The 22,643-nt window shown below is 50.9% G+C and overlaps 4 protein-coding genes across 4 annotated transcripts; 2 read left to right on the top strand and 2 right to left on the bottom strand.

Annotated features, from left to right (window-relative positions):
- Positions 1-1,256: 1,256 nt before the first annotated feature.
- On the bottom strand, positions 1,257-3,533 carry EAH_00037520 (hypothetical protein, conserved; the record flags this gene model as incomplete). The annotated part of the gene is made up of 5 exons (XM_013395517.1): positions 1,257-1,314; positions 1,704-1,973; positions 2,222-2,540; positions 2,818-2,915; positions 3,412-3,533. The coding sequence occupies 5 exons, from the start codon at positions 3,531-3,533 to the stop codon at positions 1,257-1,259; spliced, it is 867 nt and encodes a 288-aa protein (XP_013250971.1).
- Positions 3,534-4,810: 1,277 nt separating this feature from the next.
- On the top strand, positions 4,811-8,679 carry EAH_00037510 (hypothetical protein, conserved; the record flags this gene model as incomplete). Its single annotated transcript, XM_013395516.1, has 6 exons — positions 4,811-4,915; positions 5,457-5,610; positions 5,962-6,209; positions 6,633-6,805; positions 7,424-7,592; positions 8,497-8,679. The coding sequence occupies 6 exons, from the start codon at positions 4,811-4,813 to the stop codon at positions 8,677-8,679; spliced, it is 1,032 nt and encodes a 343-aa protein (XP_013250970.1).
- Positions 8,680-9,788: 1,109 nt separating this feature from the next.
- EAH_00037500 (60S ribosomal protein L7a, putative) lies at positions 9,789-10,385 on the bottom strand (the record flags this gene model as incomplete). Its single annotated transcript, XM_013395515.1, has 2 exons — positions 9,789-9,955; positions 10,085-10,385. 2 exons carry the CDS (start codon positions 10,383-10,385, stop codon positions 9,789-9,791), a joined length of 468 nt encoding a protein of 155 aa, XP_013250969.1.
- A 1,685-nt stretch (positions 10,386-12,070) lies between these two features.
- Positions 12,071-17,339, top strand: EAH_00037490 (regulator of chromosome condensation domain-containing protein, putative; the record flags this gene model as incomplete). The annotated part of the gene is made up of 10 exons (XM_013395514.1): positions 12,071-12,118; positions 12,414-12,456; positions 12,589-12,873; positions 13,082-13,234; positions 13,960-14,385; positions 14,953-15,000; positions 15,145-15,356; positions 15,669-15,744; positions 16,133-16,269; positions 16,803-17,339. The coding sequence occupies 10 exons, from the start codon at positions 12,071-12,073 to the stop codon at positions 17,337-17,339; spliced, it is 1,965 nt and encodes a 654-aa protein (XP_013250968.1).
- Positions 17,340-22,643: the final 5,304 nt, after the last annotated feature.

Raw genomic sequence — 22,643 nt, 5'->3', positions numbered from 1 at the left:
GTAGGCCCGTGTGTATGTAAATACGTGGGTACGTCCCTCTTGATATATATATATATATATATATATGTATGTAGATAGATAGATAATGTAGATGTATATAGATATATAATGTAGAAAGTCGATAAGAGAGATGAAACGGGACAAAAAGAGACATACAGGAGGCAAAAGGAGACAGAAAAGAATAGAGGAGAGGAAAAGCAAGCGAAAATAGTAAAGTGAGCCAGGCAGCTGCTGCTGCATGCGCAGCAGCACATAAACTGCTGCTGCTGCTGCAACTGGTGCAGCAGCCGCTGCTCCTGCTGCTGTTGTTGAGGCGTACCTGTGTAGATGACGTATTTAGCTTTTCTCACAGAGACAGCGTATGCTCTTGGGCCTTATAGAGTATTATTTTATGTAATTGTATTGTGTGTTTAGAGACACCGGGATTGAGAAAAAGAGCAACACATGCAGAGCAGATAGTTAAGGAGACACTTCAGCGGGTTTAGAGACACTTCGTTGTCTTAATAAATATAGAGATTTCTTCTCAACAGAACAAAGGAGACAGATGCTAAAGAGCGAGAAGGACTAACAAACCGCTAGAAACCCCGTGAAGCCCCCTGTTGTGAGTGTAATATACACATGCATGCATAATAAATAACTAAGAAATATATATATATATATATAAGTAAATACACGCCTACATACATAAGAATATATATATATATATATATATATATAGAGAGAGAGAGAGAGAGAGAGAGCGAAAGAGAGACAGTTGCCAAGAGCTGATGAGGGTTTTTATTTTCTCAAGGCAAAGAAGTGTCTCTTCAGGTCCTGATGTCTCCCCTCAATTGTCTGCTTTTAGTGTGATATATATATATATATATATATATATATATATATATGGTTATCCTGCTGCTACGGTTTAAAGCTGTCTCCCTACAGATATTGTCTTAGAATGAAAAGGACTAAGCGTCTCCTCCTGGTGTACGTACACCTCAGCCCCGCACCTTTATAAAATAATGCGTAAGAGATCAGACAGAAATATGATTAGACCAAATAAACAGATAGTTAGCTGCAAACAGTCGTGCGGTGTTGCAGCAGCTGCAGCAACACACAGGGTGCAGCGTGCTGCTGCTGCTTTGCTGCAGCAGCAGCAGCAGCCGCAAGCACATAGGTTGCCGCATGCTGCTGCTGCAGTACTGCTGCTGCAGTACTGTTGCTGCTGCTGCCGCAGTACTGCTGCTGCTGCAGTAATGCTGCTGCTGCTGCTGCCGTCAGGCGTTGAGTGCGCCGATTGTCTCCTCATACATTTTCTCTCTTGCCACGCGTCTCCTGCAGGCCCACATACACACAGAGGAAGCAGCAGCAGCTGCTGCTGCTGTTTATGCTGCTGCGGCTGCTTCACTACGCTGCTCGGTGCTTCTTCTATTGAAGGATTTGCTGCTGGTGCCCGTCGCTAGCTTGTTGCTGCTGCTGCTGTTGCATTTGCTGCGGCGGCAGGTGGCTTATGAGCTGCTGCTGTTTAAGCAGCAGATAATTTGCAGCAAGAGCAGCAGCATATCAACTCTGCCGGAGTAGCAGCACATAAGCGTCTGCTGCTGGTGCTGTACACAAACTGGCGCTGCTGCTGCATGTGCAGCAGCACATGAACTGCTGCTGCTGCTGCTGCTGCAGCAACTGCTGCAGCAGCCGCTGCTACTGCTGCTGTTGTTGAGGCGTACCTGTGTAGATAAGGTATTTTGCTTTTGTCTTTTAGGTGACGCAGATGCAGCCAATAGGGGTGTCTCCTTGAGTTGAGTCTGTGGTTGCTGCGGGCGTAGAGACACTCGGCGAGGGGCAGCTCAAGCACAGCAGCAGCAGCAGCAGCAGACGCAGAGGCTGCAGCAGCAGCTAACGGAGACTGCTGCGCACTCTGCTGCTGTCTCCTCGCCCCCCAAGGCCAACCACGCCATATATCTGCCTCCACAGCCACACTCCATAAACGACGGATCCTGAGAAGGCACACAAACCCTAAACCCTAAACCCTAAACCCTAAGCCCTAGACCCTAAACCCTAGTTCTAAAGCTCCAAGCTAAAGGTGAGCAAAACACCCTAAAGCCCACTCTTAAACCCTAAACAACACACCCAAAAACCCTAAACCATCAAGCCCTAATAACAGCCCGTAGATCGCTGAACCTTAAAACAAAACCTTGAAAAAACACTAAACCCTAAACCCTAAACCCTATTTGTGTTACGTTACCTTCCTTGCTCAAGAAACGGCAGGCGGCGGAGAGACACCGGGGTGTCTCCTTTTTCTGCTTCTACTTGCTGCAGCGCATTAAGAAGGGTAAGGGGGACGGGCGGAGACACTGAGGAGACACCTGAAGGCCCTGCTGTCTCCTTAGGCCTTAAACCCTCAAACCCAGAACAGCCAATACCACTAAAGATGCGGCCTCTAGCAGCAGAAGGCTCCAGCATCTCTAAGATATACTCCGCTGCTGGGGTGTACGTACACCGCAACGCCGGCTGCAAGTAACGTGCGGCATTGCGGGCGTACATCTGCAGGTGGCGCTGCACCCCTACACCAAAACAAACACTTCAAAACAAACAAGCCAAACCCTAAACCCTAAACCCTAAACCCTAAATCCTACAGCCATTTAGCTAGCTAGCTAACTAACTAAATAGTCAGCCAGCTAGCTACCTAGCTAAACAGCCAGCCAGCTAGCTAGCTAACCAGCCAGCTACCTAGCTAAACAGCCATCCAGCTAGCTAACCAGCCAGCTAGCCAGCTAGCTAGCTAGCTAGACAGCCAGCTAGCTAGCTAGCTAGCTAGTCTTTGGTGTATGGCGGGCATACCTTGCACGGGCCAGGCCCTATCGCTGTCTGCCTCCCAGGTTTTAGTGCTGCCATCTGGGAGAGGAGACGGATTAAAAGCCTCACGCCGCCAGCCCCATCTGCATGCAAACCACAACAAAGCCCTTTGCATGCAAACCCCTTCACCCCTTCGAAAACAATACACGCCCCCAAGCACAACACCCCAATAGGGGCCCCAACTCTGGGGGCCCTCTACGGGGCCCTTTGGGGCCCCTGAGGGGCCCTAAAGGGGAGCCTTTTGGGAGCCCTCTAGAGGGCCCTTTGGTGCCCCTCTGGGGCCCCTCTTGTGGGCCCTCTGCGGGGCCCTTTGGGGGCCCTTTGGGGGCCCTTTGGGGGCCCTTTGGGGGGCCCTTTGGGGGGCCCTTTGGAACCCTCATGAGGGGCCCTTTGGGCCTCCTCGGAGGGGCCCCCCTGAGATACCCCTCTGCTGTCACTCCTCCGCTGTCGCTCCTGTGGGGCCCCTTCTCTGGGGCCCCTGTTCTGGCCCCCTTTTGTTGGGCCCTTATGTTTGATGAGGGGGGCCCCTAGAGTTTACACTGTGCGTTGGAGCCCCTCTTGTGTGTGGGGTGTCTTTACCTGGGGACAAAGATGTCTCTTCTCTGGCGTATGTACAGCCCGCGCTTGAGGTAGCGCTGGCCGGGGCCCCAAGGGAGGCCAGAGACAGGATAAATGCCTCCTCTGTGTCCCCCCCTTGGCATTGCTGCAGCAGCAATGTGCGAAGAGAGAGGAGCTGCCTATACACCTGAAAGGAGACAGCAGCAGGAGACACCTCTGCTGCCAATACCACACAAAGCGGGCTCGCAGGGGCCCCCGGGGGCCCCACACACGCTGCGGTCCAGTAGCTGCTGCTCAAGTTTGAAGCCTTCTTTAGCTTAATACAACTCAATAATACTTTTGATTAGGGTTTAGGGTTTAGGGTTTTTGAGGTTTGGCGTGGGAGCCAGGAGGCAACTGAGCAGCCGCAGCCCCAGAGCAGAGCAGCAGCAGCGAGAAGACGAAGGAGACAGCAGCAGGTGTCTCCTTTAGCAGCATAAGAGCAACACTTTGTGGGGTGTATTGCTGCTGCGTGTCTTTGTCTGTCTCCTCCTGTCCCCCTACAAGGGGACACATCCTTTGCCCAGGAGACACATATCATCTGCTGTCTCCTTTCTGCTGCGCACACCTGCCTGTACACCTCAAGAGGCTGCAAGTGTCTCCTCCACATAAACAAGGGACAGAGACTGCAGCAGCTGCGACGGCAGCAACCGGAGCAGCAGCAGCTGCTGCTGCTGCTGTTGCTACCGCAACAAACAACAGCAGCAACAGCAGCAACAGAAGCAAGAGCTGCAACAGCAGCAACAGCAGCAACAGAAGCAAGAGCAGTAGCAGCAGCAGCAACAGCAGCAGCTTCACCAGCTGCAGCAACAACGTAACAGGCTACAGATTCTTACAGCAGCAGCAGCACTAGGTAAGAGTAAGAGGCAAACAGAGACGGACAGTGAAGACACAGGAGACAGAAGGAGACACTTATCTTCCTTCTATCTTTTATCTTGTCTCCTTTTTCATTTGTCTGCTACTATCCTTTGCCACACTTTCTGTTTGTCTCCTTGTCTTTGTCCTCATCTGTCCGTCTCCTTTATGTCCGTCTCCTTTCTGTATTTCTTTTCTTTGCGTCTGTCTCCTCCTTTTGTTTGGCTGGTTTTGTCTCCTTGTGTGTCTCCTTCTGTCTCCTGCTCTGTCTCCTTTTGCCTCCCAGTGTGTCTCCTTTTGTCTGCCCCTGTCTGTGGTTGTCTTCTCTTGTTTCTTTTATTTTCTTTATTCTCCTTGTGTGTCTCCTTCTGTCTGCTTGTGTGTCTCCTTTTGTCTCCATGTCCGTCTCCTTTTGTCTCCTCGCCTGTCTCCTTCTGTCTCCTCGTCTGTCTCCTTAGCTTAGCCTTTATATCTTTTGTCTGCTTTATTATTATATTTCTCTGTCTCTTTTTGTCTCCTCAACAGGATGAGATCTGTCTCCTCTTTGTTTCTTAACTCCTTCCTCGTTGTTGCTGTCGGTACAGCGCAGCCTCTTCTAGCAGACCTCTCGCGCTACCATGGCGCTGCAGATGTAAGCCTATTCATGCTGCATGCATTTGCATGCATTTGCATGCATTTACACTTGCATGCTTCCTCATGCATTTGTACGCATTTGAATGCATGCACTTGAATGCATGCATTTGCATGCATGCATTCACATGCATGCATTTACGTGCATGCATTTGCATGCACTTGCATGCATGCACTTGCATGCATTTACGTGCATGCATTTTCATGCACTTGCATGCACTTGCATGCATGCATGTGCATGGATTTTCATGCATGATCGCATAAATGTATGTGTGGGTTGTCTCTTTGTCTCTTTTTCTCGGTGCTTCTTCGGGGCTCTTTTCTGCTTATGTGTTTCTTTGTGTGTCTTTATTTGTGCTGTTTATGCATTTGTTTGTTTGTGTCTCCTTTTGCTGTTTTTCGTTTGATTACTGTCTCTCTTCCCTGTGGCTGGTACATCGCTAGTGTCTCCTTTCTTTTCTTTGTGTGGCTTTGTCTCCTTTTCTCATAGATAAGATATTTATTGTCTCCTTTTGTGTCTTGCGCTTGGGGTGTACGTACAGCCGACAGCGTGTCTCTTCGTGCTGCCTGTCTTTGGGGCAATGCTCCTCGTGGGTTGCTTCACATGCAAAGACAAAAGGAGACTGTCTCTTCGCCACTGGCGAAGGGCCTCTTTTCTTTGTCTTGCAGACTTGGCTCACCAGATTCTAGAAAAGGGTATTTCATTCTTCTGTCCCCTCTGCTGTCTCTTCCTTGCTTGTTCAATAGGTCTATTGCTCCTATATAAATATACACATGCGTATACATATATATATATATGCATATATATATACGCGTTCATCCCAAACCCTAAACCCTAAAGGGCTTAGCTGAGGGTTTAGTTGAGGGTTTAGTGGTTTGTCTGTATTGTCTGCCTGAGGGTGTCTCCTTGCTCTGTCTCTGACGTTTGCCTTAGGGGGGTGTCTCCTCTTTCTGTCTGTACCACTGTCTGCCTTACGGGTGTCTCCTTTCTCCGTCTTAGATGTTTGCCTTAATAGGTGTCTCCTCTTTGTGTGTATCTCTGTTCAGCGGGTCTGGTGTACGCGGGGGGTGTATTATATTTGATGGCCGCGAGTTTGTCTCTCGTGTGGGTGGCCCTACTGTCTCTTCTTCTTCTGGGGCGTCGGCTGTCTCCTCTTCAGTGGCTGGGCCTCTTAGGAGTTGTTGCAGGCTTCTGTCTCCGTGTTGCTGAGCTCGAGGGGACAGCAGATGCTGTGGGGCCCCACGTGGCTCAGGAGCTGTTCGGGGTGGCCCTTGTTACTGTCGCCCAGATCCTTGTAAGCCAGGTCTTTCTTTCTACTGTCTCCTCAGCCTATTGTCTCCTCCCTCTCAGACTGTCTCCTGTCTCCTAAGGCTGTTGGCTGTCTCCCTTGGGTGTTGCCTCCTCCCTCCTCTGGCTACCTGCTGCCTCCTGAGACTGTCTCCTTCTCTCCTCAGTCTGTCTCTTCTCTAATGGAACTGTCTCCTTTCTCATAGATTGTCTCCTGCGTCCACAGGCTGTCTGCTGTCTCCTCAGAGCGTCTCCTGTCTATTCAGAGTGTCTCCTGTCTCCTAGGGCTGTCTGTCTCCTGTCTCCTCCTTGTTTGCTCTTCCTCTCTCTCTTATTCTTCGCTCTGGGAGGGCCCATAGGGTCCCGTGCCGTCTGTCTTGTGTCTCCTCTTGTTTGTCTTTGTTACGAGTCTCCTCGGCTGTCTCCTCAGCCTGTGCGAGGCCCCCCCGATGGCGGCTGTCTCCTGTCCGTTGCAAGCGCACGCATTGTCTCCTGTCTCCTTTTTCTGTCTCTGCAGCACGGCCTGGCCTTTGTCTTGAGCGAGAAGTACATGAAAGACACAAAGGATGGCATTGAGGGCCCTGAGCTTGTCTTTATGTGCGGGTGGGTACCTCAGGTGTCTGTACACCTCCTCTGTACACCTCCCCTCAACGGCTAGAACTGGGTCTGCTGCTTTTGCTGCTGTCTCCATTACATGCAGATGCCCTTGGTTTGCCGTCTTAGGAGACAGCTGCTAGAGTGTCTCTGCAGCTGTCTCCTCTCTGTCTTTGTCTCTGTCTCCAGGGCTATCAACACCGCCTGTCTCCTTCTATGGACTGTCGTCTGGACGATCCCTCGCTGGGATCGCCTCATTAACGATCCCAGGAGGAGACAAGGAGGGTCTCCGCTTGTGTGTAGACTGAACTAAACCCTAAACCCTAAACCCTGAGCCATAGCTTCTCTCCCTATCTCCTTGTCTCTCACCTGTGCTGCCGACTGTCTCTTCGCTGGTGTCTCCTTACGGCCGCTTGGCGCCTGATGTCCTGCTGCTGCAGAGCAGAGGAAGCAGCTTCTTCTTGCTTTTAGAGTCTGTGTAGTGTTGCTTGTCTCCTGTTGAGGAGACAGTTGTTCATCTGCGGGGTATTTACTGCGTTTTGGGCTGCCTGAGGTGGCTGTCTCCCGGTGTCTGCAGCGGAGTGTCCGCATGTCTCCTTTTGCATGTCTCCTCGTGCGTGTCCTAAGGAGACAGTTCCTGAAAGCGTTTCTCTGTCTCTTTTGTCTCCTTTTGATGTCTCCTGAACAGATCTTCGGGGCTTGTTATATGGGCCTCTTTGTTTGTTCTCTCATTCGCTCGGGGGTGTTGTGGGTTATCTTAAAGCATTTAGGCTCTGTCTCCGCAGGCGTGCTTAAGGTGAGAAACTCCTTATACGCGGTGTATGGACACCTGAAATCAAGCAACAACCTGCCGTTGCTGCTCTTCGCCACTTAACTTTTCTTTTGCTGCTGCTGTTTCTGCTCTTATGCCTGCTGCTGCTGCAGCTGTTCTTTTGGTTCCTGGTGGTGCTACCGTTGCACCACTGGCTGCTGTTGCTGCCGTTCGATAGCTGCTACTGCTGCTGCTGCTGCTGCTGGAGGTTTGTGTGTCTTTGTCTGTGTCTGCTGCAGGCTGTACGGATGGCTTTGGTGATTATATTATCACATTTATTTTTCTGTCATCGACAGACTGCGCAATGTCTCAGCCCCACGAAGGCGTTGGCTGCATCAGTCGTGAGTGTTGTTTTGTGTCTCCTTTTTCGGTGTCTCTCTTTTCTTTTTAATTCTTTCTACGCCTCGCTTTACTGATGTTTGTTGCTTGCTCTTTATTCTGTCTCCACTTGTCTTCTCCGCCAGCAGCTGCTTCTGTGTTTGTTTGTTTGTTTGTTTGTTTGTTTATAGCATTGCTTGTAGCTGTGGTTGTTTACATTCCCTTTGCGTGGTGCCTGCGACCTAAACCCTAAACCCTAAACCCTAGACCTTCGAATTGTTTCTTGTCTCTCTTCGTCTGGTGTCGCCCTGTGTGTCTCCTTGTCTCCGTGATGACTAATTCATTTGTCTCCTTTTCTACTTTTTTGTGTATTTCTTCTGCATTTCCCTGTGTCTCCTCTCTCTTATGAGGCTGTCTCTCGTTGTCTCTCGCTGCTTTATCTCTGTCTCCTTTTCTATATGCAGCTTCATGTGCATGCACTCCTTTGTCTCTGATTCTGCAGCATGTCTCCTTTTTATGCTGCCTTGCCTGTATCCTTTTTGCGTCTTTTGTCTCCTTTTTCTACACTTAGGCTGTATTGGGGGCCCTGGTGTACGCCTATGGCTCATCTGTAACGTCAAAGATGATGCAGCAGCAGCAGCAGCAGCAGGCTACAGCGGGGGGGAAGGACCTCAGCAGCTCTGAGGCCTACCGTCTCCTCTTGAACACCGTGCAGCCTGGCGCAAAAGGAGACACACGAGGCATGCGCGCGTAACCAGCAGCAGACGCAACAGCTGCAGCAGCAACAGCAGCAGTAGAACCAACTGCAGCAGCACCAGCTGCAGTAGCACCAGTTGCAGCAGCACCAGCTGCAGCAACGCCAGCTGCAGCAGCAGCTACAGCAATGGCAGTTTTAGCAGTAGTAACGGGAGTAGCTTTGGCAGCAACAGCAGCAGGAATGTCTGGGATCGGGAGCTGGGATCGCTTTGCCTCCTCCCCACAGTATCTGCAGCTGCTTCCTTTCTTTTTGCATGCATGCACTCATCTCTGCTCCTTTCGTTGGCCCTTAAAGCTGCTACTTGCATGCAGCTGAAGGGCCCCACATGTTTCTGTGTGTCTATAGGCAGTGTCTCCGTTTATTTTTTTTTTTGCTGTTGTCTGTCTTTCCTCCTTAGCGCTGCTTATTTGTTTATGCTGTTTATTTATGTGTCTCCACTCTGTCTGCACCCCCTTTCGTTGGATCTTTTGGTGTCTCTGTTGTTTCTTCTGTCTCCTGCGTGCACACATTCTTTATCTCTGTTTTTCTGTCTGTCTCCTATTCCCTGTCTCCTTCTCTAACTCTGCTTATCTGCCTGTCTGCTGTCTCTCCCTGTCTCCTCTATTTCTTTCTAATTTGTATCTCTTACCTCTTCTGCCTCCCCCTGTCTCCTTCTCTATCTCTCCTTGTGTGTGTCTGTCTGTTATTTCGTCTGTCTCTGCCTATCTACTCTATCTCTGCTTATCTGTTTGTCTCTTAATCCTTCTGTCTCCCAGTCGCTGATTTCTACGTCTCCCTTGCAAGTTATTCATTCATATAAAAGACAATTAAGTTTGTTGTGGTGCGTCTCCCTCTGCTGGAGACGGAGGGCCCTCCTTATGCCTCCAGGCCCCGTGCTGAGGTGTACATACACCGCAGTAACTGTTGTGCAGTTTCTAGGGTGTCTCCTTCTGTCTCCTTCCAGGAGACAGCTAAATTTTTCCCCACTTTAGGCGGAGCAACCCCATAAAATATATTTAGTTCGTTTGATTTGCGTCGCTTAGGGTTTAGGGTTTAGTTGGATTTATAGTTTTAGGGTTTAGGGTTTAAGGGGGTGTTGTTGATTAGGGTTTAGGGTTTGCAGCCCTTTACATATAGGGGTGGTTTTTGCGGATGATTTTTTCGAGTTTGTTGTACATCTCTTCTAGGTCTTCTGTTGTTTCTTCTTGAGTGTCTTGGGGTGTATGTACAGCTCCGGATGGGGGGGGAGCTAACATAATAACGCTAGCTGGTCTCTTCGAGCCGAATGCATAGCCTAATGTTTTTTTAGGGCAAAGATAAGCATAAAGTATATTCTTTTCTTCGCATAAGACAGGCAGATGCGCAGTTATTTCAATAGGGTATACATCAGAAGCAATAAACACCATACCCCTCCCTCCCTTACGTATAGCCTTCGTTACTTCGTGTACACCCCGCTGTAGCAGCTTTAAAGGCCTTCTCCCTTTTCGTTCTTGCTCAGCCTTTTGGTCTCTGCTTTTATCCTTTTCTCCCTCTTTATTCTCCCCCTTTGAACGAGCGCGGCTCAGACGCTCTGTTGCAGCAACACCCTTTATTAATCGCAGGGCCCTCCTGAAGGCCTTGCCCTCAAGTAAAGGGACAGCACAAGGAGACACGTATGCAGCTGCTGCTGCTCCTGTTGCTGCTCCTGCTGCTGTGCTTCCGTCAGTCTCCATCTCCCCCGCCATCTTGCCTTAAACGTAGCGTCCGCTGATGAGAATGTATGGTTGCCGCTCTCCTGCTGCTGTTGCTGCTGCTGTTGCTGCTGCTGTTGCTGCTGCTGCAGACGGCCCAGAGAACTCCCAGAGAACACAGGCAAGCACAAGACCTCCTTAAACCTTAAAGGCTATCTGCTGCTGCTGCTGCTGCTGCATGCATGCACGGAGAAGGCGGAAAACCCAACGCGAGGGGCCCCGCAGCTGTAGCGCAGAAGGCACCGTAGGCTGAGGTGTACATACACCTGAAGTATCCTTCTGATAACCTGTTATATTGCTGAGCTTAAAAACTAACTAGAAATATATAATGCCTCAACGAAAACAAGCAGAAAACCACAAGGATGGAGACAGCCGCCACAGGGGCCTCGAGCTGCGTACCGACAGAGGCGCTGCTGTTGCTGCTGCTGCTGCTGCTGCTACTGCTGCTGCTGCTGCAGCGATTGGTTGACCAGAGTTGCTTAGGGGAGGCACAGGCAAATGTTTATTTAAACACAAAGATATTTGTAGTGGCTAGAGGTATTATAGGGATAAAAACAAATAGCGTTACGTCTCTACTGCTCTATGTCTCCTGCTGTTTCCTCGTGCATGCACACGGCGAGGGCCCCAGCACCAAGGGGGCCCCTAATACTTCTTGTTGCTTCTCTCTTCAAACCCTCTGGTCTCTGCTTCCTGCAGCAGTATTTTCTGCTTCTCCTTCTTCTTTACTACTTGGTTTAGCAGTCACGCTGGAGGTGTGCATGCATAAAGGGGCTCCTTTCTCTGTGCTGCTGCTGCTGCTCACGGGAGCTGTAGCGGCACCTGCTGCTAACACAAGCCTCAGCTGCTGCAGCAAGGCCTCCTTGCTGCTCCAGCAGGGGAGACGAGGCCTGTCCTGCTGTGCGAACACCAGCAGCAGCAGCAGTTTAGCAGCGGCGCCGGCTGCTACCCCATCCGCATCGCTAGCAGCCCCAGCCGCAGCAGCAGCAGCAAAGGCAACAGCAGCAGCAGCAACTGCTGCTGCTGGTACCTTGATGCGGATCACTCAGAGAGGGCGAAACGCGAGGAGACGCAAAGGAGTAATAGAGGAGACAGTGTCTCCTGCAAGAGACACAACGGAGACAGGCTGTCTAGACAGCCCAGGTGGCGTTGTCTACTCTTAAACAATCTCTCTCTTTAAGCAATATTTTTTGCTTAATCTTTTCGCCTCCATATCCCCCAACGGCAGCAGAGGAGCAACAACAGCAGCAGGAGCAGCAGCAGCCGCATCATCACCTGCAGGTAACCGAATAGAACCTGCAACAACAACAGCAGCAGCTGCTGCTGCTGCAGCGACAGTTAACGACAGGATTCGTTTCTTTTACAGGGGCAGACGAAGTCATTCAAAGGCGGAGCAGCACAACAAGGGGCCCCTGAGGTTTCTCTATCTTCTATATGCCTTCTATATCTTATCGTGCGGCGTCAGCTATTACGACATTCTTGCTGTTTTATATCTCTCTATAAAGGTATAAGGCCTTGGGGGCCCCTTTCAGTCTTTGGGGGCCCCTTTGAGTCTTAGGGGGCCCCTTGGGGTCTTAGGGGGCCCCTCGGAGTCTTAGGGGGCCCCTCGGAATCTTAGGGGGCCCCTCTGGGTATTGGGGGGCCCTCTTCAAGTTCCTAGGGGCCCTTGTGTCGTCCGGCTAATGAGGCGGCTCATTCCCTGCGCCGGCCGCTCCACAGAAGACGTAGGGGTAAGCAGCAGCAGCAGCGGCAGCAGCAGCAGCAGCAGCGGCAGCGGGAGCAGCAGAAGGGTTTCTCGCGAGGCAGTTCCCTGTCTCTTCCTGATTATTTGCCTGTCTTCGTCATTCTTTGTTTGTGTTTGCCTTCCTTGGTTTGTTTGTCTTTGCTACGATGCATTTGTCTTTGCCCTGGTTATTATTTGTTTGTCTTTGTTATAATTCTTTTGTCTTTGTTTTTTCTGTTGTTTGTTGTGTCTGCTATATTGTATGTATTTTCTTTGTCTTTTGTTTGTCTTCATCTCTGCAGCCTCTCAGCGAGGACTGCGTCCCAGTAGTCTCCACCGATGCGCGTAAGTCTCCTCGCTGCTCCCTTTATTGATTAGAAGCAGGCTGTGGGGTTTAGGGTTTAGGGTTTAGGATTTAGGGTTCAGGGCTCAGGGTTTAGGGTTTAGGGTTTAGGGTTTGGTGTTGCGTTTCCGCAGTGGTGGAGCCAACGTTTAGAGACACTCGAACAGTTATATACCTTTGGGGTCGGCGTCTTCTGAAGGGGGAGGGAGGAGGCGAGGCTGTTGGGGGCCCCCCGGGGGCCCCCATTGGGGGCCCCCCTGGGGGTCCCTCGGGGCCCCGGAGGGCCCCCAACGATGAAGGCGGCTCTCTTTGCCAGCCTGTCGTGCTGCGTTCTCTTGCTGATGTTCGTATTGTTGAGGTTGGGGCTGGGGAAGTGCATGCATTATTTCTCTCAGATAGAGGGAAGGTGTTTGCTTACGGTAATGGGGTGTACGGACAGCTCGGCCTAGGGCCGGTGCGCCTGCTAGCGAAGCAGCCGGAGCGTGTTGAGGGATTTAGAGACAATGTTGTACAGATTGCAGTGGGGGACTATCACTCGCTTGCATTAACTGAACAGGTGAAGGCCCTCTGTCTTGTCTTTGTTTTTGTTTCTTCTTGCTTCTGTCTCTGCCTTTGCCTCTGTATTAGAATCAGCTGCCGTGCTGTCTCTGTCTCCGTTCGTGTCTGTCCCTTCTCCCTTCCTTCTCTCTGTCTCCCTCTCTTCTCCTGTCTCTGCTTGTGTCTCCGCCTCTGCGACTGTTTCTGTGTCTGTCTCCGTTCTGTTTGTCTCTGCCAGTCTTCGTGTGTCTCAGTCTCCCTCTGTCTTGCATGTATGCGTCTGTCTGTCTCTCTGTTTCTCTCTCTCTCTGTCTCTCTCTCTGTCTCTCTCTCTGTATCTCTCGCTTACTCTCTCTCTCTCTCTCTCTCTCTCTCTCTCTCTCTCTCTCTCTCTCTCTCTCTCTCTCTCTCTCGCTCTCTCTCTCTCTCTCTCTCTCTCTCTCTCTCTCTCTCTCTCTCTCTCTCTCTCTCTCTCTCTCCCTCTCCCTCTCTTTCTCTTCCTCCTGTTTTTTATTGTCTCTCTCTGTCTTTGTTCTCCTTTGTATGTCTCCGTACCTCCGAGTTTCTTTGTCTGTTGCTCTCTTCTGTTTTTATCTGTCTCTGTCTGTGTCGGCCGTTCTCTCCCCAGTGAATGCCACTAAGTACAGGAGACAGAGACAGCACGAGACTGGAAGCAAAAATGGGTGCAGGCGGCTGTCTCTTCCTGTATTTGTCTCCGTTTATTCATTTCCCCCCTCTTTGTCTCCTCTTAGCCTTGATGTCCTCATGTCGTTAGTGCGGCTGCTGTCTCTTCCTTGCGTTGCTGCTGTGTTGCTTCTGCTTCTGTGTGTCTCTGTCTCCCTTTTTGTCTGTCTCCTCATCTAAGTCCGCGCCTATCCATCTAAGTGTCTCCTTCTCTGTCTCCGTGGCTCCCTTCTTTCTCTATCTTTCCCTGCTGCCCTTGGCCGGGGTGCGTGCCGTTCGTGCAGCGCCCATGCTTGTTTTGTGGCTCTTCAGTGGTTTAGGTGCCTCCTTGTTTAGTGTCTCCTCTTCAGGGGAGGGCCAATGGGGCCGTTGTTGTCTCCTCCTGTCTCCTCAGGGCTCGGTGTATTCATGGGGAGCAGCGGACTGCGTAGGCGATGGCAGCGGCTGCTGCGCATACAGCCCCAAGGAGCTTCTTTTGCTGCAGGCGCTAGAGGCGTCGCATGCAAAAGGTGTCTCCTCTCCTGTCTGCCGCCGCGTGGCGGCCAAGGGTGGTTTGTCTCTTGCTCTTATGGTTGGGGGGCAGCTCCTGGGCTGGGGCCGTCTGCTGCATGCACGCTTTTCTCTCTTTCCTCGTCTCCTCTTCCACTTCGCCCTCAGCCATAGGGTCCTCCAGCTGGCCATTGGGTCTGCCTTTGTCCTCGCGCTTACCGGTACAAATACCTCGCCTTCTGCTTTAGCTGCTGCTTCCTTGAGCTAGCTGATATCTCCTTGCTTTACCTGCTGTCTCCTTATCTTACCTGCTGTCTCCGAATCTTCATTTCCTGCCTTCAAGCCCTGACCTTCTGTCTCCGAGTCTTCGCCTGCGGTCTCCTTGCGGTAGCCTCTGCCACCGTGTTGTAGCTGCTGTCTCCTTATTGTAGCTGCTGTCTCTTCGTATTGTATGTTGTCTCCTTTTGTTTTCGCATGGTGTCTCCTTGTTTTCCCTGATATCTCTTAATCTTCGTCTGTCTTCCCTTCGCGGTGCTTTTCGTTTGGCCCTTGTTCTGGAGATAGCCACTTATATGAACAGAGCGGTTGACAAAAAGGGCAGGGGCAAACAAAGAGACAGACATCAGCGACACAAGGACAGGCCAGGGCCGGTCTGTGGTGTGTAGGCAACTTGTGCTGCCGCTAGCATGCGCTGCTTGGTGGGGCTGTGTGGCCCTTTGGTGCTGTCTCCTGTCCCCTTTTGCTGCATCATGCGTTTGTCTCCTCCTCTGTGTGTGCGTCCCTCTCAGAGAAAGGGCAAGTGTTGGCTTGGGGAGATGGCACATACGGAGAGATGGGTATGCTTTACTAGTCCCTACAGTTTTGGGGTGTACGTACACCTGGCTGGCAGGAAGACTTAGAGCGTTGCACTGGTGTGTATTTTGCTCTGAGTTGGGGTTATAATTATAATGTATGTGTTCGTTTGTGTTGCTGGCTGGCAGCGGGAAATGCCTTTGATGTGGGCGCTTCGTCCTTCAGTGTCTTGACGCTTAAGGACTCCAGCGGGCAGCCGCTTCCCCCCATTGTAGCCATTGCTGCAGGGGCCCGGCATGTGCTGCTGCTTGCACAAGATCTCCGTCTATGGGCCTTTGGAGACAACATCGCGGGGCAGTGCGGGCTCCCCAGCCACCAGGCGCGCTGCGTTGCACCCAAGGTAAGCAGCAGCCCAGGGGAGAGGAGACAACATACAGGAGGCAGGACACACCACGACGACCACTAGCAAAGGCACGCATGCTCCAGCAGGGATATATATATATATATATATAGACGCATGCATGCAGGGAAACACTTTGCGAGAGACATATGCACACAAACAGAGATACCTGCTGCTACAACGGCGGCAGCGTCTGCCGCCCTTGCTGCTGCTGCTGCCCTTGCTGCTACGGCTGCGGCTGCTGCTGCTGCCACTACAACGGGGATACGTGGGTTGCATTAGCGTCGGTTGGTGTGTTGCTTGCTGCGGCAGCTTGTCAAGGTGGGGGAGATGAAGTCGCGGGTCGCGAGGGTCTCTTGTGGACATAGACACTCAGGATGCATCACCCGTAAGTAGCAACAGAGACAAACAGCAATAGCTAGACGGCCCTGCGTGCCCTACAGGAGCAAGGGTCTCCCCGGAACCCCTTCCGCTGGAGCCCCCAGTGGATTCTTCTAAGCTCATTCCTGTGAGATGGAGTCCTTTGTAGCCATACAGGGCCCCATCTAAACCTGCCCTGTTGGGGTCCCTTTGGCTTTTTGCAGGGGCCCTCTAGACGCATCAGGGGGATCGTAGCCGGTTTGTGGGGTTTGGGGTGTATCTGGTTTTGGCCGTTGGACATGGGGGATAAGAATGCATAAACGTATTGGAGCTCGTGGTTACATGGTGTGCGCTTTCGTATGCTTTGAGGTTCATTGTTGAGGGTGTGGGGCGTGTGTATTTATTTGGGCGAGCAGCAAACCACCAGCTTTATTTGTGGGGACACTCGGCGGAACACAAACTGATTTTCACTGCTGCTACCGAATGCATCGTGGGAGGGGAGACACAGCCGGGGGTTGCCCTTCGTTCTGGGCTTAAGAGCGCTTGCTGCAGGGTAGGGAGCCACGATGGCTCGTAGAGCGTCATTTGAGTGTCTTTGCAGTGGCTGGAGGCTGTTTTTTCTTTCTCTTTAGTTCTCTGTGTTCCTGTAATGGCTCTCCAGTGTCTGCTGAGTGTCCCTTCAGTGCCTACTTCGCCTCTTTCGTCGCGCTGTAGGGTTTTCTTTCTGCGTGCGTGCCTCATGTATCTTGCCGTGTGATGTCTCTTCCTTTTTATCTTCGGATGTCCGGCTGCCTCTGTTGGCGTGTATGATCACACAGTGCCCAGTCTCTTCAGCTGTCTCCGCAGTTCTCTCTTTCGCTATCTTGCTTGTGGTTCTAGTAACTCACGGCTGCTCGACTGTTTCGTTGAGGTCCTTTAGGGGCTGTAGCAGCCGATAGGAGCCCCTATTGTTTGTATAGTCGGTTTGGGCAGGCCTTGAGGGTCCCCACATTTGTGTTTGTCTTTGTCCCGGATGCCTTTAACAATGTGGGGCGCCCCAGTGTGCATGCTGTCATCCTTGCGTGCGTTTGTTTGGCCTGCATGCAGCCCCGTTTAATATACTCCATGCTGCACGAGAAGGTATCTGTGCTGTCTTTGGGGCGCGACTACACCGTAGTTGTTACCGGCGACGGAGGCGCAGACCCCCAGTCCTCTCTGCTTGAAAGCAGCACTTCCGGTCTTCCCGATCCCGCCCGCACAAATAGCTGGGAGCCTTCGCCCCACATCCTAACAGCTGCAGACTTAAAACGTAGCTCGTCGCAGGCAGTGCCACTCCCAGCCAATTCCATAGATCCCCCAGGGCCCTCTCACGATGGCGCCGGCCCTGACAGGCCCACTGGCCCCCCAGCTCCCTCAACACACCCCCACGGGGGCCCTGAACAGGGTGCCAAAAGGGCCCCCCAAGGGGGGCTTCAACAGCGCGATAGCACCGCAGAACTGGAGGGGACCCCATACCCACCAGTGCCAGGAAGCCCGCAGCTGGAGCCGGAGGGCCTCGCTGCTTCAGCGCCCGGTGACCCGCTTGCTGCCCCGTCTCCGTCTGTGTCAATATGGACAGAACGAAGTAATGTAGGAGGACCCTGATGGCCTCTCACTGCCTTTTGCTTAGTCCCTATCTGCGGCTTGTCTTTTCTAGTAAAGGTCGTCGCTGTCCCCTAAGGGTCTCCAGACCCGGAACTTACGATTTTCAGTGGGCTGCTCAGAGGCAGCTTACTGAAAATCGTAAGTTAGAGCTTCGGGATGACCCTATTGTGATTTCGTGGTTGAGGGTTCAGAAGCGCCACTAGGACTAGGCATAGGCACTTTAGATTTCGGCGCTTACGCCTTCTTTTGACGGACTTTAGCGGGGCTCGCATGCATGCAGCCCCAGAGGCGAACACCGTTAGACACCGCAGGACACAGCGTGGGGCTCAAACGAGTTTGGCCACTCTCCGCTTCTTCGTGTAAATTGTTCCTGCGCGTTTGCATGCATCCACGCCTTTGAATACATGTATGCATGCTTGAATGCATACGTGCTGTATCTACTGGGTTTTCCATTTTCACGGCTAGCGGACAGCCAAAGAACTGCGAGATTCAGCCGTCGTCAGACGCCAAAGTTAAACGCCGTAGGAGGTTATTTGCATGCACAGATATGGATGTCCCACGTACGTATTCGCGTATATATACGCACACACACACACACACATACACAAATAGACAGCTGCAGCAATGCCAGCAATAGCAACAACAGCAACGGCACCACCAAGAGAAGCTTCAGGAACAGCAGCGAAGTCTGGGAATGCAGCATCTGCTGCAACAGAGGCCGTGTATTTCCTGTGGAACCAGCGAGACCGCCATGGCATGCGTCTTCGCCCCACGCAGCAGTTTGAGCCCGAATTCAAGGTGGTTTCAGCAGCGTTTTCAAGGGCTGCTTCATCTGCAGCACAAGCACCAAGAAAGGCCACAGGCGAAGAAGCACCAGCTATGTGAAAATCCTTGTAGATATGCAGAAGCGGAATGCTTAGTTGCGGTGTTGTTTGTTTTGAAGAAATGTGAATGCACCCGCTGTGGTAGCGCAAGCATCGGCAGCACCAGCAGCAGCAGGCAGTACTGTGGCGGAAAGGAAGCTAAAGCAAATGCAGTGGCCATCTCAGGAGCAGCAGGGGGCATAGCACCGGTAGCAGAACGCATAGCGGCAGCAGCAGCCGAAGAAACAGCAGCACCAGATCGGCGTTGCTGGCTCCACACCGGCATTTCGCAACAAGCTGAAGGCCCACTTTTGGTATGGGCAAGCAGGTGCTGAACCCTCTTACAGAACGCAGCACCAGTAGCAGCAAAGACAAGGGCAGCAGCAGCAATAACAAAGTAGTCTGTACATGCTGGTGCATGGCAATGCCGTTCCTTGCATGTAAGTGGCAAGAGTAGCCTCAGTAGATGCTGCATCATCGTGAGGTGCTGCTCTTCTGTGGGGTGCAGCTGTGGGATGCAGTAGCTAATCCAGTAGAGATGGGAACCGAAGGATCCAGGTGCGTACAAACAAGTCCAGCGTAATGATCACTGTGTGGCGCAATTGCCGGAAATCGGCCGCTATATGCAGTCTTCACCTGCTGCCTCAGTAGCTGCCACTGCTGTTGCAGTTGCCCCAGTGATTGCGCCTTGTTTTTGTTTGCGCCAAACATGGACATTAAGGGTGGCGCAGCAGTCCCTGATGTTGCGGATTTACTCGTATTTTGATTGAGTGCGCTCTAACGTTCTGCGTTAACCAACCGCTCCTCAATATGCCTTTCGCGTCACCTGCGGTTTTCACACTTTGCATTGGGCATTCATATGGTTTTGTGGGTAAGAAAAACGGTTCTCGCTTGGTTTCAGTGTTGTGCACACCTACGAAACAACCGGGAAGTGTTGACGCTACGACTGTCATTTCGGATGCCGCAGCAAACACAACAAACGCGATGGAATCATATATATATATATATATATATATATATATATATACGCGGTGTAATTGGAATGATGGGTATGCACAGCCTGCACTTACAGAGTAGCGATTGGAAGGCTCTAATAATACGCCCGATTGGACCGGGAATTACCGAGGATTCTGGCAACAGACTCCTTGGTAATTTCCTGTCCAGTCGTGTGCATTACTAGAGTAATTGCATTTAGAAAAGCGTGTTGTTGGACTTGAGTTGTGTTTAGCCTGCGCTGCTCGTACGAGTGCGGTTTGGAAACGGGGAAGCGTTCCCTTAACCTTGGCAAGCATGAGGTGCCTGCAAGTGTATATAAATACCTGCGCGCTATTCATTCGCAAGAGGGTGGCCGGTGCATGCCACTCATAGTGGGTTTCGTCTCTCTACCCCTTTTGCTTTGCCATTTCCATATTTTCGCGATCGTTGTGTTAGATTGTTTAGTTGCTTTCTTAAGCATGGCAGATTCATTGTAGGGAACTCAAAGAATCTTCGAGGTTTTAGGCGCCTGCGTCCATGCGTCTGAGATTTCTGTCTGGCCAGCAAGCATAATAAAACCGAGTACAATCGTACACATAATGCTTGCAGTATATTCTTGGCGTCGTCCAACAGCGCCTGGTCATCTATATATCATCCAAACATGAAATACAGGCATGCGAAGTATTTTACAACTCCATCTGCTGGCGTTTCCCTGGGTCAGCGTTAAACGTTTCCTGCTCGTCGATTTGTGTTGTTATGGTATGAGAAGTTTAGCAGCTATTAGGTGATGGCCAAGCGTCATCAACCATAGCCCCAGCCAGCGCAAACCATCAGCTGCATGTTTCGAGGGCCATTTCGCATTTCTAAATGCACAGTGTGGTTGTGCATGCTTGACTGCAAAAGCAATGCTTGTACAATGGTTGAACGGACTCCGTTTAATGATATCATGGAGATGCTTTGCTTCCTCAGCTCCCGTCCCTCTTCGCTGTTTATACCGGCGAACGTACTGGTTTTCTAGGGGGTTATTGTCCACCATACCCTTTGGATAAAAAAGAGAGATATCTTAAGATATCTCTCTTTTTTATCCAAAGAGTATGGTAGCCTTGGTTGCATGAAAGACACCGTCGAAATCATACATTGTATGATGCTGGATGCATCCCGAAACGGGAGCATTGCTTGTTCTGTTTTCTAGGGTCTCTGGGGGGTCTGCTGAGACCGAGGTGAGAAGCACCTCAATGCCTTATCATACGCGGGGCAAAAGCTGTGCTTTGACAAAAGTGAAAGGGGATAACTTGGCTCTGTGTTCAGTTTGCAAGTACTCTGCATCTGTCGCAGCATTATTACCGACTGGAGGGGACGAATTTCGACGAGCTCTATGTCGCGATGCGAAACAGCTAACCCGTGCAGATTCAATAAGTGATGCGACGCTGACGGAAAATTCCCTTTGGAAAGGTACTGATGGGAAAGGCATTCATATACGTATTTGCAGCCGGCAAGCATACGCTTCAAGCATACGCCTCCGCGTTTGGAGCTGAGACTATGGCGCACGGCAGTGCCCTAAGAATTAAACTTTGGAAGTCATGCTCATCTCCTTGGAAGTCAGCGTGTGTTGTGTTCCACTAAATTTGCAGCCTGCACCAACGTTGGGGTAGAAGTATGCATGCAGGTTTGCAGCAGAGAAGCATTCTCCACGTTCGGATATGAGACTAAAACGAACTGCAATACCTTTCAAATGGGATTTACGGTTTCACTTCCACCTCTTTGGAGGTCGGTTTTGCTTTTTTCCCACTAAATCTGTAAACGACACAAACAATAGCAGAGATTTTCTCGGTTGGGTTCTGTTGCATTTCCAGGTCGCGCGCATACTGGGTTCTACAAGAACTGGCACCTTGCGTTTGCCGATTGAACAATTCCACACTTACTTGCCTCTGAGAAGCAATTTACTCCATGGCAGTTTATGGGGCATGATCATCGTGAGAGAAACGACAGCTGCGCGGGCATACGTAGCAGCGGAACATGAGGTTTTGCAGGCTCTGCGTGCTCTGTTGTGGGATGATACACTTCGTCATGGGCTGTTATGTACTATGCGGTAAAGTAGGGTATTGCATCAGCATGTGCAGGGTGTCTTCCCCATGCGTTTGGCGATGCCTTGCCAAGTCTGCTGCACGCGCCATCATCACCATACAGAGGTGTCCACGTTCCCCTAGATGTGGCTACACAATAGTTTGCAGTTGTTCTGGTAGGAGCAGCCGCTGACCCGACAGAGCTGGTCACAGTGATGCCACAGAGTGCAAGGGAAATGCCAAGTTAATGGGCTTCATGTGGGGCAATCACCGTCGCCCGCCTACTGCTCGCCGCCCCCGCCTACTGCTGCTGTCGCCGTCACTACTACTACCAATGCTGCTGCAGTTGAACGTGCCTGCCAACGAAAGTTGCAAAGAGTCCTTCTTCATTTATTTCTACTTAATGGAGGCAACTGGAAGGGCCAACGGTCATGTATCTCCTGCTCGTCCGTCTCTAAGGGCACTCATGCGTTTGGCGCCTCATGAGACAGTTTCGTGCCTTTTGCTGGTGCTTCTGCTGTTGTGTTGCTGCTGTGGTGCTTTTGGTTCTAGGAGTTCCAATGATGCTTCTGCTGCTGTTGTATTGCCGTTGCTGTGGTCGTGTTGTTGCTCCTACTATGTTACTGAGAGGAATCGCTGAAACAATCTGTTATGATGCACTGGCCCTTTGCGGATGTTTTGCCGTGTTTTTCCTATTGGTACGAATTGGCGGTGTACAGGAGTCGAGAGTGTTGTGCTGATCGCAAAAGAGAAAACAAGAAAAAAGGGGATGTCAGCAGAGCCCCAATGCAACGGCTCAACGGTTTGTTTGGGTTTTCAGCACACCTGAGCCACGAAAGGAATTAAAGAGGTTATACGAAGCAATAAAAAAGTATACAAAACTTTGTCTTGGTTGCTGATGTTCGGTGTTTGTGTCGCCAAGTCGTGCTGCTGCCCCCTCAGCTTCTGCGAGAGAAACAAGAGAAAAGGCAGCCCGCTGCATTCTTTATTTGTGGAAAGGTAAAACGAGAATGCAAGAGGCAAAAAGCAAGTGCAGAAGAAGGCCAGCAGTTATTATCACGTCTCTAAATAATATTAACGTTTGTAAATAAAATGCCTTTGAAGCTTTATTCCTTGGGTAATAATATACTTAAACGGTAATAAATCTTATTAAGGAGTGTCTTCAAATTACAATATCACTACAGCTTATGTAACAAATATGTAGGTAGTAATATCTTTAAATAATAAAGCTGTGTTCGTCTGCGTCTCCCCGATTCTGCCCGTGTCTCTGGGCAGTGCTGCATTGCATGCAGTTGAAGCACCCCTCGAGTTTTAAAAAAACTCAGGTTTGGTGAGTTATCCGGGTAAAATGGAACGGAAGAAATGCCGGCGAAAGATATATATATATATATATATATATATAT

Source organism: Eimeria acervulina, genomic scaffold, assembly GCF_000499425.1.
Source record: "Eimeria acervulina Houghton genomic scaffold, Eah_scaff415, whole genome shotgun sequence".
NCBI lineage: Eukaryota > Apicomplexa > Conoidasida > Eucoccidiorida > Eimeriidae > Eimeria > Eimeria acervulina.
The sequence above is the reverse complement of the archived record's forward strand: the minus strand, read 5'-3'. Positions and strand labels throughout refer to the sequence as shown.